Here is a 16,415-nt window from a genome sequence, read left to right as displayed (position 1 = left end):
GGGCTCGTGCCATTCGGACCGATACGTGCACATCGTCCTCTGCATGCTTCTTACATATGACACTTACCCAAAGTTTTGCTTAATTCTTTCTTTAATCTTTTCTTGGCATAATCAAGGGCACTGCACTGGCATTTTGTCACAACTGATGTCACAGATTTGGCTTTGTGCTATGAATTAGAAAAAATGCTACTTGAATGCATGCTTTAATGTAAAGACTATCTGCATCAGACATATGCAAAAAACATTGCAAAAGGCTCAGCCCTTCTAGACCATGAGTGGTCACTGCAGTCAACTTCCGTTAAGTCAACCCTGACGAGACAGGCAAAATTGATCGAATTATCCAGTAGGTTGAATGAAACAAGATGCTATCGCTTGAGCCGTTGGCACATAGGCGCACATGTGAAAGCATTATAATGTTGCACAAAATTGTACATGCTTCTGTCAGTGTCGACGTATCTGTGACATTTGTTAGCTCCTTGGCATGTGTAACACAAAGAGCCAATCCTTTGAATATCGTTCCCTTTCGAGCTCACTTAGATAGCTTAAAGTTTTCTTTCTTGCCATTTACCATTGAATTCTGGAATAACCTACATACTCATCTCCGAGAATTGCCACGTGAGCGTTTTGTAGACGAAGTTCGTTTACATGTGAGATGTTGATTGTATGTTGTCCTGATGTACTTACCCACTCTTGCTTTGTCTTAAATCTGAGACAGCAGTATTTGTAAATAAATAAAGAAAAATACGTCAATACATCGCTGATTCATTTAGTAGTATTTGCCCTATTCTAACACGCCCCCGTATCAATTGCACCGCCTCCTTTCTATGTGTACAAAGTACAAGGGTGAATAAAAAAGTCTTTGCCCTTAATTTTTATTGGCCAAAATAAAATACGTACAGGTAGTTACAAATACAGGTACTATTCTACGTACCATACACTATTTTCCCACATAGTCCCAACACTGGTTCAGACGTTAGCCCCTTTGCAGCATGCAACACTAAATTTGAGATGCCCCTGTGCCAGGTTGTCGTCAGTCAGCAATGCACGTGGCCTCCCCGTATGCTCATTGTTATGCAAGTCTTCATGGCCATTTGCAAACTCGTCCCTCTGCATCCGGCCATGTTTCTTGGTGAAGAACCGCTTTTTAAGACCAAAGCAATCCTCGCTTTCTTGAAAGATGTGGTACACGTTACAAGCCCATTAATTACGTAGTGCATCCTCTTTCCAGAGGATGCCTCTACGATAGTTTTCTTTGTATAGCACATGCCTCTAGGCCCTTGGGTTTCAAGGGCCCTGGTGAGGCAGTAGTGCTCTAGACAATTTTATATCTCTAGACAATGACATGTTTTATATATATTGCATCATTCTTTCTCAATGCATTTTAATGTTCATAGTACACGTCAATAGTCATTCCCATAATTTTATTACACGCAAATTTCATGCCATTTTGTCAACCTTTTTAGGCCCCTTTACAGCCACGTCACATTAACTTAACAGAACTCATCAGTCCACTGCGAAATCATTAACACTAGCATGGCGCTCTTTGGTCGTACCTGGCCCTTGCGCCAGTAAACACCAAACATTCATTCACAACACCACCACCACCTCACATTTCTTAAAATGAGACACCTATCCCCATACGTGGGCTGCATTTCCCTGTGGATTTCAATGGGCATTCGTTCCTTGCTCCATAGAAAACCAATCACACTTCATTCCTCGTACACTGTGGACTTGTGAAGCACAACTGCCGTCTTCAACAGCTGACAGCAGCGCTGTGCCATGGAGCTACCGGCAGATAAAGCCGGCCTGGTCCAAGAAAGGTCCACTGTTAGGAATGGATATGTTGACTTTGTATTTACAGCCATAATTTGGCTAAAAAAAATAGGGGTAAGGACTTTCTGATTCACCCTCGTAGAAAACTAACGTAGAAATGGCATTAAAGCTCCTAAACAAAGTGTAAACCTACCATGCACCCGAATGTTCAACAACAAAAACAGGCAAGGCTCTAACGTGTATTGTACGACGGCGGTCCATTTCTAAATGTCATCTTTGCCGCCTGGTTTTTTAAGTTGGCTTCGCCACCCGGTTCTTTCAAGTAAGCTTTGCAGCAATACATCCTTGCTAAGCGGCAACCACATGCATGGGATACTCAAGCGAGAAAACGACGTAACTGGCAGATGCTGTCGTGGCACAGCGTGGACCAACCATGTGGACACGACATCGTGAAAAAAAGTAGCGACAAATTTATATTGTTCTCCAAATAGATACAGTCATGAACCCTAAAGAAATTGCAAATGTACTACGAGGCTGTTTTAACCAAGTTGTATAGACCTAGCTTTAATATGTTTTTATCACTAGTAAAAATGCATTCCATGTCGCCCACATGAAATGCTGTGGCACCATCTGGTGAACATTCAAAACAGTTTCACAGCTCTCAGTAGCATCTCGAAGCCTAACAATGTCAAAACAAGCTACTAATCTCAATAATAACAACAAGACAACGCTGATACTTTGTCCTCAGCTTGAGATGAGACGAAGCGATGACTAATTTTGCTATTTATTTTTTGCAGTCATGGCAGAAAGCAAGTTACAAGTGCGAATTCAAATCTAAGTAGGCAGACTGGTTGATGCCATGTTGTTGTGCAATCATGCTGTCCCCTGCAGAAGTCACCGCATTTTCTTCCGGGTGACAAGTGAAATTTTCTGGCTTGCCAAAAAACTTGCAACGTGACAAGAGACAGATGGATCGCCCTCCATGATGGCAAAACCTATCTCTTGTCTGAGTCACTTGTCGCTGTTGGTCGAAAACCGATTGTATGTGGTTGCGCCATTATTTGGCCCAATATTCTACAAGGAAAAAAAGGGGGGGGGGGGGGGGTGCGATAGAATTAAGCAAATGCCGTAAGCATACATTATGAGCTGCAGTTATTGCTTGAAAATCATCCTAAGGCAGGCCGAAAATGGGCATTTTTGATGGGAGCTGTTTCTTTTCTTCTTCTTTTTTTTTTAATACATGTGTTCAATGCAGTCACTATCCCCTAAAGGCTCAACCAGACGTACGCGTTCCAATGCGCCCGCACGCGCCGCACCACGCCTGGGCGCGTACGGCGTCAGGCGCGGAGGCTGTTTCGCGTGTCGGCGCGCGGCGGCGTGGAGACCTACAACCGCTAGAATTTTTGCGCCCGCGCCGGAAGCTGCCGCTCGCGTCAGTAGCATGACACACCTCACATGACCACGGCAAGCCAACGTCACTTCCGAAACGACTCTTCACGCGACGTTCAGGCAAGCCCGGGTCACCCTAGCGTTGTTGCGGGGTTTGCGGAGCTTGCGGGAAACATGGCGGCGGTCCCGGCTGCCCGCTTCGAATTGAATTTGGCGTTGCTTTTGTAAAATGCACTTCGTTCGTAGCAAATGACTGTGTAAACGGCTTTCGCTTAGTCTCAGGCCGCTTCGACGACAGAGTATTATTGATAACCTCGTGGTGTTTTCGAGATCGCTTCTCGTTTCGAACGAGTCGAAGCCTAACGAAACAAACATTCGAGATGTCAGCGCCACCTGTCGCTAATGGCGCGAAATAGCCGCAACAACGGCATATGGCCTCCGAGATTCAAAGATATCGCCGGTCAACTAAAATTGTAGAAAACGTGCGCTGCTTAGCGTACGCTATATTATAGCGTATAGCGTACGCTATAGTTGCTGACGCTAAACTAAAACTGTCTAATATGTAACACATTGCTTAACGTGGCCGTTGAGCGAAGGCTAGACTGCCTTGAACATGGCAAGCTAGCAGCACTGCGCCGCCGCGACGAGACGCGCGGCCACTCGTGCATCGTTTGGGTGCGCGCCCTCTTCCTCCGTCGGGCGCCACGCGACGTCGAGTCAGCGCGGCGTGTGCGGACGCATTGGAACGCGTACGTCTGGTTGAGCCTTAAGGTCTGCCAGGACAGATGCTGCCACTAAAGGGGTCGCTATAGGGGTCACCATAGAAGTCAGGCACGTGCATGCTGAGTGGTCAAGTTCAGATTATCCGGCGAAGGCCAATTTTAGCATCGAAAACAGGAAAGTTTGGGCCCATATAAATGCATGGGCCTCGACTGGGACTTTCAGTCAAGATCGACTTAATCAAAAATTGAATTAAGCAGTCAACTTAACGGAAGCATACCATACTTGTCCTATAAAGATGTCCTCCCAATGCAGCTGGAATATCTGGGTTTCTTGCATTGCTAATTTATTTTACTTGTTTTATTGTTTATGTATTTGTGTGTGTAGACTAAATTAATTTCTTGGAGCTTCTATTCTAATGGTTCCTTCCCCTTCTCCTCGCCCATCCCCTCCCATTTTTCATCATATCTCATGTGCCTCTTTCAACCTATGAAGAAACTGGAGTTGGAGAAGTACATGCTTTATGCTCATGGTTCAGACCTCTGCCATGATTTGGAGCTGCGTCATGCCATGGCCAACTGCTTTGAGGCACTTATGGGTAAGGGCTGTCAAGTTGAATGGCAAGTTATTCATTACTTCAGTGCAATTTATTGGTTGATTCCTCATTTCTTCATTTGTGTTCATCAAGGCATCTGATGGATGTGATATCTGCTTGAATGCCGATGATTTAAATTGAAAATGATAATGCCTGAACTCTATAGCATGAATGCGTGCAATAGTGGAAACATTTTTTTGCTGTCCATATGAGCAAATTGCAATTGCGGGTGCTCAGAATGTGTAATAAAATACACCTTATAATATGGTTCTCTGGTTACATATTTATCTTTGTTTATCTTATTTATATATTTATGTTTATATTATGTCTTGTTTTATAGCTTGGCAAGAGAAAGCCATTTTTCCTTCCTATGCTTAACATAGCACCTTGACTATGTATAGAAAAAATGAGCATGGCTGTAGAAACCAAAGCTTGGTTGTTGTAGCCATAGAAAATTCTTTATGTTGTTATTATTGCTGTTATTCAACCTCGATATAATGAACTTCAATACAGTCTACGCTCATTACAACGGACCCGTGTACAACAGACTTTCGGATATAACAGATCATATTTAAGCCTTCGTTTGTTCTAGCTATTTTATTAATGCAACGAAGTTCGCTTTTAATGGACCACGCTACAATGGACTACCAGCTATAGCGGACAAAATTAGCGGCAATTTTTTTCAAAATCGGCCATATAAACCTTACTTTTTCCGTGTCGACACAGGCTGACAACTGACTTGCGAGGGTCAGTCAACGATTGCAGCTCAATATCACGCGCGTAAGGGAGGAAGGCGAGGCAGAAACACGCTGTTTTCTTTCGCACGCGAGGCATGGGGACAGGTGGGGGGTGGGGGGGGGGGGAGGTAGAGAAAAAGAGAGAGAAAGTGGGTTGTACTCTGGCAGCTGCTGTTACAGCGCGGGCGCTGTGTCTTGAAAGCTATCTGCTATGTGGACAAAATGCACCCAGTGCCGGTAGCTTCGTATGTGCTGTGCTTTCGACGTTTAGTTCGCGTTGAAGCGAGAGACAGCACAAAGGTCAATTCGCTTGCTACTGCTGCCACGCTTATCTTGCTTACAAGGGGGGCACGGCTTTCGTGTAGCGAAAAATGACCAAACAATAAATTTTTTGAAAAGCACATATTCAGTTTCTATAACTCTTTCTTTTTATCCGATTCCAACTTATGAATGCTCAAAACCACACGTACAAGTGCTCAAAAAATTTTTTATTTTAGCCAACATGGCGAAACAATTCCATGGAGATCATGAAAAAACTGTGATTTTCAAGCCACAATATCTCTGCAATCGCGCAACCAAGCGCCGCCATTCTGCCCTTGTTGAAAAGTGCATTTCTCCGTCTTTAAATTTGCCGCTTCAGCCATCTCCTCCATTCACAAGCAAGCGCACAAAAAGCAAATAGTGCAAGGCTGTTCCAAGGCCTCCGATTGGCCACGCCCGTCACGAGGACAATCGAAGCTTCGCCATTGAGCTTGTTGGCGGTGCGCGTCTTCTGCTACCGCGCCATTGCGCTTCTCAGCACGCGATGTTCGTCCGTATGTGCAGTGTATAGTTCAGAAACGAATATCTGATATCTCCTGTGACTCGCACATCTGGCGATCAAGCATAGTTTCGGCAGTGGACTCCACAAGTGATGCGTGGCTCTTGGCATCTCAGCTGGCCAGTACTTGCGGAGCATAGTTTTGGAAGCTGATTTGTGTTGTGATACGCACCTCTGGACATATTGGCTCGCTGTCTGTGCGTGCGGAGCATAGTTTCGGAAGCTGATTTGTGCTGTGATATGCTACTGAACGCATTCATCAGTGCTTGCAGGGCGTAGTTTCGGAAGTTCACTGGGGACCATGGGTCAACGACTGCTGAAATACAAGACGGCTCATGCGTAACGGCACTCATAAGCGAAAATCGGCAATGGTGAAAAAGAGTGCTTCAAGGTGGCCAGGCAGTGCTGTGTAGCATAGCACAGAAGTCACAGACGCGCAGGTGAGGGCTCCACATGCGGGCAGAATACGTACAAGTGCCATTCAAGAGCCGCTGCCGAGCGCTTCACACGCGGGTGGAGTGCCTACTTGTGCCGACGATGTTGAGGAGTCGCTCTCTGGCACTTCGTATGCAGGCAAAACTACTCGTACGAGCATTACTGGCACCGTTGAGCTTGTCACGCTGTGTTCCACATCGCCGTATGCATCCAGCGATTGCACCTTGGATGTGTCCGATTCCCATATCGGCACTTCGCATGATGTTGCCACGCCTTCCACAAGTCTGGGCGGCACCATTTAGGCGCGCCTGGAGCCGCATTTTATATCAGTAGAAGCATCCCGGGAGGCCGCCGCAAAACTCCAAAGAAAGCTAAGTTTGGTGTCTGCGACCGCACAGAAAATGGAACTGACAGGCAAAGGCGAGGTGCGTGCCGGTACGGAACAAATGGAGGAGTTTCTGATCGTTCAGATGATGGCCCTCAATCCGCTTCTTGGCAAACCTAAGTGCCATCAGTGCTCCCAACCAGGACTTTCAGTTCAGCTGGGAACACGACATGGATTAGCAGCACAAGTGATACTGACGTGCGTGTTTAGCAGCAATGTTGCGAAGGAGTGGTCATCACTGTGAAAGGAAAGTCGCAAAATTTTCTATGTAAATATGAAAGCTGTACAGGCCGTTAAAAGTATTGGCAAAGGGGCAACAACTTTGACCGATTTCTGGTCAATAATGAATGTCTCCCATAGAGGGTTACTTCATAAAACATTTCAGAAACATCTGAAGGCCGACTTCTGACCTGCCAATGAGACAGCTGCTGCCAGTATTTTTTCTGATGCTATGGTGGCAGTGCACAATGTTTACAGGGAGATGGACCCTGGCTTTAATAACAACATAACAGTGGTTTATGATGGGACATGGTTGACACGTTGCCATACATCCCACGTAGGTGTCGGCACTGTAATAGAATTTTTCACAGGACTGGTGCTCGACTGTGTTGTCCTGTCAAAGAATGTGATGAAAGTTATGATGATTGGAAAGCATCAGACATCTGCCAAAAAAACACAGATGGGAACTCTGGCAGAATGGAAGTTGAAGCAACGTTGATTCTATTCAGGAGGTCCCTTAGCAAACATGGTTTGCGATATACAGACATTGTCTGTAATGGAGACAGTAGAACCTTTGTAGCCCTCTGTCAAAACAAGACTTATGGATTTATTTCATTTACAAACGAGGACTGCACTAATTATGTCATCAAAAGGATGGGGACAGCCCTGCATGCTCTGATCACAAAAGGCAAAAAAGGAGTTGAAATCACCAAAGAGAACGATGGGGGTATTATGACACATGGTCATTGGAGCCTGCACTGAGTCATGAAATAAAGATGAGAAATAGTCATCATTAGAGGGGGGCCGATAAAAAACGTCAATTAGAAGGTGCAAGAAGGTAGCATTACAACATATCCAAATCATTTCTAGAGGGGTAGGAATATTAACCAGTGTGCAGCGCAGAGCTCGGTTAGCAGCGATAAGGACACCGCTCCCATGTGCATATTTTTGTGGAAGATATCGAAGTGAGGGAACGAAGGCAATATCTCGAGATCTGTTAGTGATGAATTTAGCCATGCCTCTGTAAGTGGCACCAAATCACTAGAAGAATAAGAAATGAGGCTGCAAATTTCATCTCGTTTTGGTATAACGCTGCATATATTAGTGTATAAGAAATGTACCGGGGAATGACTAATGTTGGTGAATTCGCACTGTACCTGCTCTTTGCTCTAGGATTTTTCGACAATTTGTGCGCCAGGATCATAAGTGTGTGTTTTGTTGTTTGCGATAAGCTTGTCATGTCTTAATTTGATTTTGAGGTTACGTTCCTTTGCAAACTGAAAAAGTTTTTTTTCAAGCAAGACGAGTTTCAGGCGAGAAGTCTTCACTGACACTGTAATCTGTTCCCTTAAATTTTTTGCGCACAGAAAGTATGTGATCTTTGTCCTTGAAGTGTACAAACCTGACAATGATAGGTCTTTGTTTCCCTTTTGTGTAAGTACCCAGTCTATGAGCACGTTCAATATCACGTGGCTGAATGTCAACGTCAAGGAACTGATGACAATGGTCAATAATTAAATTCTCGCTTTCAGGCCAGGGTTCATTTGGCCTGTCCGTTAAACCGTAAAACACCAAGTTGTTGCATCGAGCCCTATTTTCAGTGTCTACGATGCAGGCTGTCAAGAGATACTTGAGCCAAGCACTCATTCGTGGCCCACTGTACTTTGCTCAACTCTGGACTTCAAGGATGCAAGTGACATGAACTCGGATTCAATTATTCCTAGCCTGATTCTCAGGTCCTCGAAAGTTTTGTCGTGGTCAGAGAGTTTTTCATTAATTGATTTAAGTTCACCAAGTATCATTGATTGCCCGCACTGCAGATCTTGTAATATCTGAACTAGATCAGGAGAAGAGGCAGCCTCAACATTATAAAGAGGCCCAGGGTTTGTCTCGATATCTCCCGCTAACAAGGACAAGTTCAGTAACATTTGAGCACAATCGTAAGCAATTTTGCACCAACGATGTGGGTTCAGCAACACAATAATACCCCTATAACTCGACTTCTTGGCAAAAAGGCAATGCCAGTTAGTTACCTGCATCAGGAAAATGAAGGGCCGGTTAGCTGGGGCCATTACTACGCAACTGAACCCACTGAAACGAGCTTGCAGCCGAACAGGCTTTATATTCTGATCGGCAGTGACGCTTGTCGCTTGATAGAACTGATTCAGTCGGATTTCCGCATACGGTGGTGGGTGTTGGTTGGGCTGGGTTGGTCGTAGCGGTTTGAATCCCCACAATGCACTGAATTCCACTCGTAGAGGATCGAGGGGGCGCCACATTTCCGGGAGGCCAAGTCAGCAAGGTAGATGGTGGGTTGCCTTTCAGGCTGACATCGGTAGAGCAAGGCGTAACACCGGCAAGGCTGTCCGAGAATGGCAGCCAAGGAACGTTGAAAAACTGCATCTGCACCAGGAAGATGAAGGGTCGGTTAGCTGGGGCCATCACTGCACTGCCGAACCCATTTAATTTCAAACAGGGTCGGACCACCCTAGATCACGTCCGCTCTGATGACAGGCGGTGAGCTTTCCCGCAACACCCTCGAAGTTAGCGGTGGCGCGATGGGCGTTCCCGACTGCTGTGCACTATAGCTGCACACATCGATTGCACCGAGGGTGCCATCTGAACATGTGGCGTACATACACAACTCGCGGCTTGGCTAGTTCGACAACGTCAGCGACGCATTGCATTTGCCGCGCTGACTCCTCCTCGTAGTACGCACTAACCGTTTGGTGGGCACGGAGCGACTACGGCTTAAGTGGTCAGCCAATATGTGCAGTCCAATGGGGGCTGGGTGGGGGAATCTTCGCGACTATGTTTAAACCACAATTACACATTAAGCAGTTACGTATTAACAAACAAGGTTTGACTGTAATTAGTTATATTGAAATTTAACTGTAGAGTCGAAACCATTTGTAGCAAACTCAGTAGTTCTGTGGACAGTGGTCTTTACATCAGTAGTTTGTTATATTATCACTTGGTGTGACGGTGAAGAATGACGCAGTGTGAAAACTGTGAGTTGCAAATTTTACTCTTCATTGGGCAAACTTGTGCCCAGCAAAACAAGTAACACTCAACTACAACCATAGCGGCGAGCAAAGTCAGCGATCATCGAAAATATGATCTGTGGGTCAAGTGCATCAGCTTTTATACGTGATTCGGCGAAAGTTCCAGAGTAATCGCTGCTCCCCCCGTGTCTTACAGAAAGTACTACACAATTCGGTCGCACATACAGTCAGATTACACATGGTTCGGTGACAACATCGAGAGCATGCCAGAAATTTCTAATACATGCAAATGCATCCTGCACTGAGCGATAACATTTAACATTTGTTAGCCGGTGAAAAGCGCTCACCCACGAGAGGGAAACAAGCACACATGTCAGTATATGGGCTTGCCCTTAAAAATGTTCAGAAATTAACTGCACTGAAGCAGGCTTCAGCAGTTATAATTCAACAGCACCTTAGTCCAAAAACCAGATTTTCAGTACAATTTTTGTTTCCGATGCCTTCCCGCACCTAGCTGTAAACTTTGTTAGAAACATCCATATAAAGAATGAAATACGGCAGCGTATAGCTTAAAACAGCGTGACGTTCCGATCACCTGTCATTTCGAAACTGCAAGCACAGCTGTCGATTTTTATTCAGGAGCTTGTGATATATTTTACTACCAGCAAGACATGGCTGTATTCTGCACACAAGAGTAAAGCATTCTAGTTGGCCGGAAGCATAAACTTTGCGGTATGCTGCCATTCTGCGAAGTTCTTGGACATCATGGTCTCAGCAGTACGACTGCGTGTCAGCCACACAAGAGCCATAAAATTATGTTATCAATGTTGCTTCGGGCAAAATAAAGTACAATGTTTGATAGGTAAAGCGTCACCACAAACTGTTATTAGCAATAGGCAGCGTGTAAACAAAGCGCCGCTGAATTGTTATCTCCTGATAACGGCATAGTAACAGCTTCGCTGACTCGGGCTGAATCGATAGGAATGCCTGAGTGGCCGTCGTTTTCATGGTGGAAAGACGTACGTGGCCGTTCCAAATCATTGTGGCTTTCGATATCGCACCGGCACATGTCGCACACCCCATCCCATGCTGTTTAGGCTGTACGCCTCCTAGTGTTTCCTAGAATTACTCGAGACAGGGTGTCTACCAACCGGGAAAACCGGGAATTCTCAGGGATCTTGAGTAGTCTGGAAGAACTCGGGGAAAACTCAGGGAATTTGTGCCTCTATCAGGGAAAATTAGCTGTAAATTTAATGAAAGGGTCGAAAGTCACAGTAAAGCCTGTTTCACATGCAAGCGAAAATGCTCGCGAATCCTGCCGCCGCGCCGCAGAAATTGTTTCGAACGGCGGCGGCGGCACTAGCGGCAGGAGCGGCGAGGTTCGGGCAAGTTGGAATTTCATCGCAGCGGCAGAGCGGCAGCACCGCTTCCGAATTGCCCGCCTCGACACGTGACCAGTGGAGGACTAGTGGGGGAAAGCTTGCGCATAGGACGATGTTTATTTACTTGCTGCACGTCGTACGGGCAACATGCCAAGAGAGCGTTCAACGAATTGCTTATTGCTAAGCGCATGATATGTATTTATAAAATAAAAATTTGCGAGGCAGGGACAAAGCAATACTTATGTTGGTAGTCGCAAACTACCGAAACTGGCTGAAAGTCTTGTGTTTTTTGCCAGCAACATTGCTATTCGCAGCCGCGTAAAACGCGCGGCGGCAATGCATGTGAAACGAAACCTCGCGAAAAGCTCCGCAGCGCCGTGCCGCTGTTCGCTCCATTAGCTCAATCGCTTGCATGTGAAACAGGCTTAATACTGGCTCGAGTAACAGACAGGAATCATAATGAATCGTCTTTGACGCCCTGTCGTCGGGTGGAGGAGTTGCCAGTGTGCAGTCAACGACCAACTTTCCGGATGCCCGATAATTTGGACAGCTTCGCAGCACCACCATGTTTCCCATTGAGTCAATGTATCAGAACGTCTGAAATTTCGGACGCAAGAACCCTTCGCCGTTTGATTTTCCGGACGTTCCATAACCGCAGGTCCAAACGGCATTAATCAAAGCCACTACTGCTGCCGTTTTGATTACCCCGCCACCTCAAACCTCGCACCTCGCACGCAGATCCGCTGGCAGCCATAGCCACCACTGCGGCAACACTAGACCTAGCTGCTTCTACGTTCGCTATTAAGCTTGTTGCCGTTGGGTGCCGTGTTTTTATTGAAAGAATTCGCTGCTGCCAGCAATGGCACCGACTCTGCCTTTGTGGTCCTCGCAATTGGCTTAGAAGCTTGGAAAGCATGGTACGTTGCATAATGCTGGTTCCCGAAAGTCAGCTTCGCCTCTGTACTGAAATGTCACTTGGTGAAGCGTACGCAAACGTATTGCAGTGAAGCATAACAAGCATGGGAAGGGGCTATTGCCACGGGACACAGTATGTATTCCTTAATTATACATGCGTGCACCCGGTATCTCCTGTCAGAGTACGAGCACCAATATGCCTAATACGTGAACCAACAGGCTTTCAGAGCGTTGTTGAATGTGCTTGTGGCGGTTTGAGCCCTTAAGGGCAGTAAATGACATGCATTTCTTTTTTCCAACTGGCCGATTTTTCTGACATTTTCGCGGCCCCTAGTGAGTTTGAAAAATTGGACTTGGACTGTGCAACTAACCAAGAAGATGCTTCAACAAATGGTCCGTGGGGCGAACGAGTGGCAGAAGGAGGACAAGAACAGAAAGGACCTACGCATTGAGGAATGAACGGGAAAGGAAGCGTGCTGCCGCCGTATTGAAGGAGCTTGAGCTCAAAAAACAAAGGGTTGGCTGATGCTGAGATGCAGGTGTCCCCCCCTCATTCAAACCAAAATAAACTCTTTAAAGCAGTGAAACATAACACTGAGGCGTCGTGCGCGGGCTAAGAGTATGTCAGGACAGCTTGACTCATGAGCTGTTGAGAGAGAATCTCAATTGTGCAAAGTTCGGGCCTCATACCACTGAGCTTACTATCAGTTGATAGAAACAGCTCATATTCGAAAATATTTGCTTCTGTATGCATCTCCTTTTTATTCGTATTTGAGAATGTCCCACTCGATTTGCAATTTTTTTCGAAGACATTTTATTTGCTGTGCATTTTATTAACCCATCCCTTCTATTCTCTTCTTGAGTAACATAAACACTACTCCTTAGTATTCAAATTAGATTAAGTTGTTTCTTTTTAAAATTTTTTTGATGTGCTTACTAGAGAGTGACAACATCGGGCAATATGGTTTCGGCCCGTCTTGACATAAAACAGTTCTGCATCACACAGGGAATTTTGCAAAGGCACTCGAGGAAAACCTGGAAAACTCGGGGAATTTAGAAATGTCAACTTGGTAGACACCCTGAGAGACAAATCTGGCGCTATGATCGTTCAGCCACCATGTGAATTATGGATAGTACATGGATTTGTTTTATCTTCATGCTTGGGGCTTCAGACATTCTTGTGGCTTCATTTATTACGCTTCACCTGGGCCTAAACTGGCCTAAATTTCAAAGCAATTTATACTTCTTTCAATGTAGAGGGTAATAATACTCTGCAAGTGCACATAATCGCTGCTAATTTCAGTGGTTCCACATGTGATTTCAACATAGGGCTTCTATGCTAGAAGTCCTGTGTTTGAATCCTGCCATCGAACAATTTTACTACTGCTTGTTTAATGATTTGTAATGCAGTACTTTCTTAAAAATGATCACTTTGCAAAGTCATGAAGCTATTTAAAGCCAGGTGGGTGAGGTTTAGGCAAATCTATGTACTACCCATCATTCCCGTGGTGCCTGAACTGCCCTGCTTGCAGGTCCCATATAAACTAGAACCACAGTTCCCTCTAGTTGAAACTGTACCTTCAAAGCACGAGACCACGCGTGACTTTCTTCGTGGCTTCTGAAATTCGCGCATGGCAGTTACTTGCTCATCCTGAAGACCGTATCATTGTCGCGGTTGAACTAGAGCGAAGCGTGCACTGCCGCAAACCCACTTTCGTCACACTTTTCTGCTTCGGTATCTCACGCGTGCCCTCTTTTTGCCACGATCGGGTTCAAAGCATACATTGTAACAGTACGGCGATTTAAACAATGTTTGTTTTAGCTGGAAGCAGTTTCAATAGGCAGGGTCAGAAAATCATAAATGCACAGAAATGTGGTCATTATATCCGGGATTGTTATAAGTGGGTTCGACTGTATTATATAATTTAGATATAACAAAGCAAATTGCCGATTTTACTGACTTTGTTAAATTAACATTTAACTGTACTTTTTTAAATTTTACCTTGTTTTGTCTGTTTATTTTTGCTCAAAGGTGCCCTTAAGCTAGCATATATTTCTTCAGAGAGATTTCATTAGTTTTCTTTGTGTGTTGGAAATCTCTTTTTTTTTAATTCCTAGCCTTTCTTTTAGTTAACTACTTCAAGTCTAGATTCTTTAGACAATAAAGCTCTCATTGCATCTCAAAAAAGGAGAGTACTTGAAGACTGGTTATAAGACTATTTAAATTGAGGTTGTGGACCATGAGCATCTTTGTGTTGATAATACATTCAAAGGATATGTTGTTTAACGTCTGCTGTCTGAAATAGGTCTGCCTTTCCTGATCAGGCAGAACATTCCAGTCTCCTATTTTCTATCCTTGCCTATTTTATTCATGTCTTCCTTAGGTGCCCTTTTTCTAGACAGTGGCATCAAAGTGGCTGACAGGGTCTTTTCTACAACTCTTTTCTCGGAGCCTGACCTTCTGGACGTCTGGGTCAACTACCCACCACACCCCTTGCAGGTGACAGTGCTATCTATGCCTTAAGCGTTCAAGTGGTGCACTGGTTGTGCTGTTCACATACACTTTCCACTGTTTATATTGAAGACCCGAAGCGCATCCCTTTTTGACTGTTGTTTGCACTTTTGAAAAGCATGTGCTGCCGCTCTCCTAGTGCTGTCTGATGAATTCTCACATACAGTCACAATGGTCCAATTCAAATTATGGCTGCACTCAGGGAGTTGCCATTGCTTTTCAGAGGTGTTCTGGTTTAATTAATGTGCATTTAGCAATTCAGCTGTTCTTGCAGGGCATGTTAATGTAATAGTTTACAGATATTAGCATCACCATACTATCTATGCCCCAAGCTTGCTTCTCCTCAGCATCCAAACTTGTGGATGCTCTTTTAAAGTTCAGCCAACCTATCTGTGTGAGTGAAGTTTCCATCTTGCAGGCATATTGGAGCATGTGTATTTGTAACACTCACTTGCAAATGCTCACAGCTGATGGCTTGAGCCATGGCCTCTGTGGTGCCTCGTTTGTGATTTGAGCAATTGTGTTTCACTGAAGCACAACAGCTGTGTTGAAATGTGTGTTGTATGCTTACAGGAACAAGTGCCTGAGGGTGATAGAAAGTGGATTGACTCCGTTCCGCTGCTGAAGGTAAGTGCTTTAAACTGCAAAATTATTAAGTGAGCCTAGTTCGTTTGCTGATGTGTGATGTGCAGTGTTGGGCAATTTATGCTAATGTATACTTTTGCTAATTGGCCTTTCCTAATAGTAATCCTGAGTGTCCAAATTTATTAAATAAGTTGCAGAATAATTTTCCGGGACAGATTAAAAATAGGGCAAATCGATGTGACGAGAAATAAAATGTTATGAAAACAGTGCATTTTGCGATCATTGGTGTTTTTTTGAAGCACCATATGCTAGTTTCGAAGCTAAGCTGGTTAGGTATAGCGGCACCCTCTGCACTTGCTTGGCACTGAGCTGACAGTAGTGGGCCAAAGATAATCTATGGGGATGGACAGCATTGAGCCTTGTGTGTCGATGATCCAAAACTCTCCTTCAGATGTTGCGCGGGAACTTTGCCATTAGTGTGTGCATTCCTTAAGAAATAAATGCATTTTTGTACATTCTACGAGCAGTCAGAAATGCATGAAATGCACACATCGCCGCAGCAGTGTGCATTGCATTACACCATCAGATAAAATTTGCCTGAAGTTTATCCATTGTACCTGATTGTCCTTTATAGCTAACTTGGTTAAAAGTGGAATTTGTTGCATTGACAATATGGGCAGAACAAATGAAGTGAGAAGAATGGTGTGTTGTATTTAAAAGTATGCTGTATGCAGATCCGTTGCCGCGGGTGTGGACTGCATTCATGTTTGGTTTGCAAGCTAAGTATTCAAAATGTTCCTAGTACTAGAAATGACACGAATAATCTAAATATATTAAATATATTGCTGACTGGGCACAATATAACATAATTCTTTACATTTGTTTCTATTTAACTTGTTGAACATTTATATCCAGAAGATAAAGATAATGATCAATATCCAAG

The 16,415-nt window shown here is 44.7% G+C and overlaps 1 protein-coding gene and 1 long non-coding RNA gene across 7 annotated transcripts in view; one reads left to right on the top strand and one right to left on the bottom strand.

Annotated features, from left to right (window-relative positions):
* drosha (ribonuclease 3 drosha) overlaps nucleotides 1-16,415 on the top strand; it is a 268,462-nt gene that overhangs the window by 163,074 nt on the left and 88,973 nt on the right. For all 4 annotated transcript variants that reach the window (XM_050196330.3, XM_055063089.2, XM_055063088.2 and 1 more), the window contains 3 exons: nucleotides 4,378-4,480; nucleotides 14,760-14,875; nucleotides 15,461-15,514. In XM_050196330.3, coding sequence (XP_050052287.1) covers nucleotides 4,378-4,480; nucleotides 14,760-14,875; nucleotides 15,461-15,514 — 273 coding nt within the window. The remainder of the gene's footprint in view (nucleotides 1-4,377; nucleotides 4,481-14,759; nucleotides 14,876-15,460; nucleotides 15,515-16,415) is intronic.
* Nucleotides 1-16,415, bottom strand: part of LOC129380894 (uncharacterized) — a 100,428-nt gene that overhangs the window by 26,508 nt on the left and 57,505 nt on the right. For 2 of the 3 annotated variants that reach the window (XR_011890305.1, XR_011890306.1), the window contains one exon: nucleotides 5,682-9,476. This is a non-coding gene — a long non-coding RNA (uncharacterized lncRNA). Of the gene's footprint in view, nucleotides 1-5,681; nucleotides 9,477-16,415 lie in introns of those variants that run through there. The other variant, XR_008609093.2, reaches the window with a different exon arrangement.

The sequence above is a fragment of the Dermacentor andersoni genome, chromosome 1, assembly GCF_023375885.2.
Source record: "Dermacentor andersoni chromosome 1, qqDerAnde1_hic_scaffold, whole genome shotgun sequence".
NCBI classification, from domain to species: Eukaryota; Metazoa; Arthropoda; class Arachnida; order Ixodida; family Ixodidae; genus Dermacentor; species Dermacentor andersoni.
Note: the sequence above shows the minus strand (reverse complement) of the source record. Positions and strands in the feature narration are given on the sequence as shown.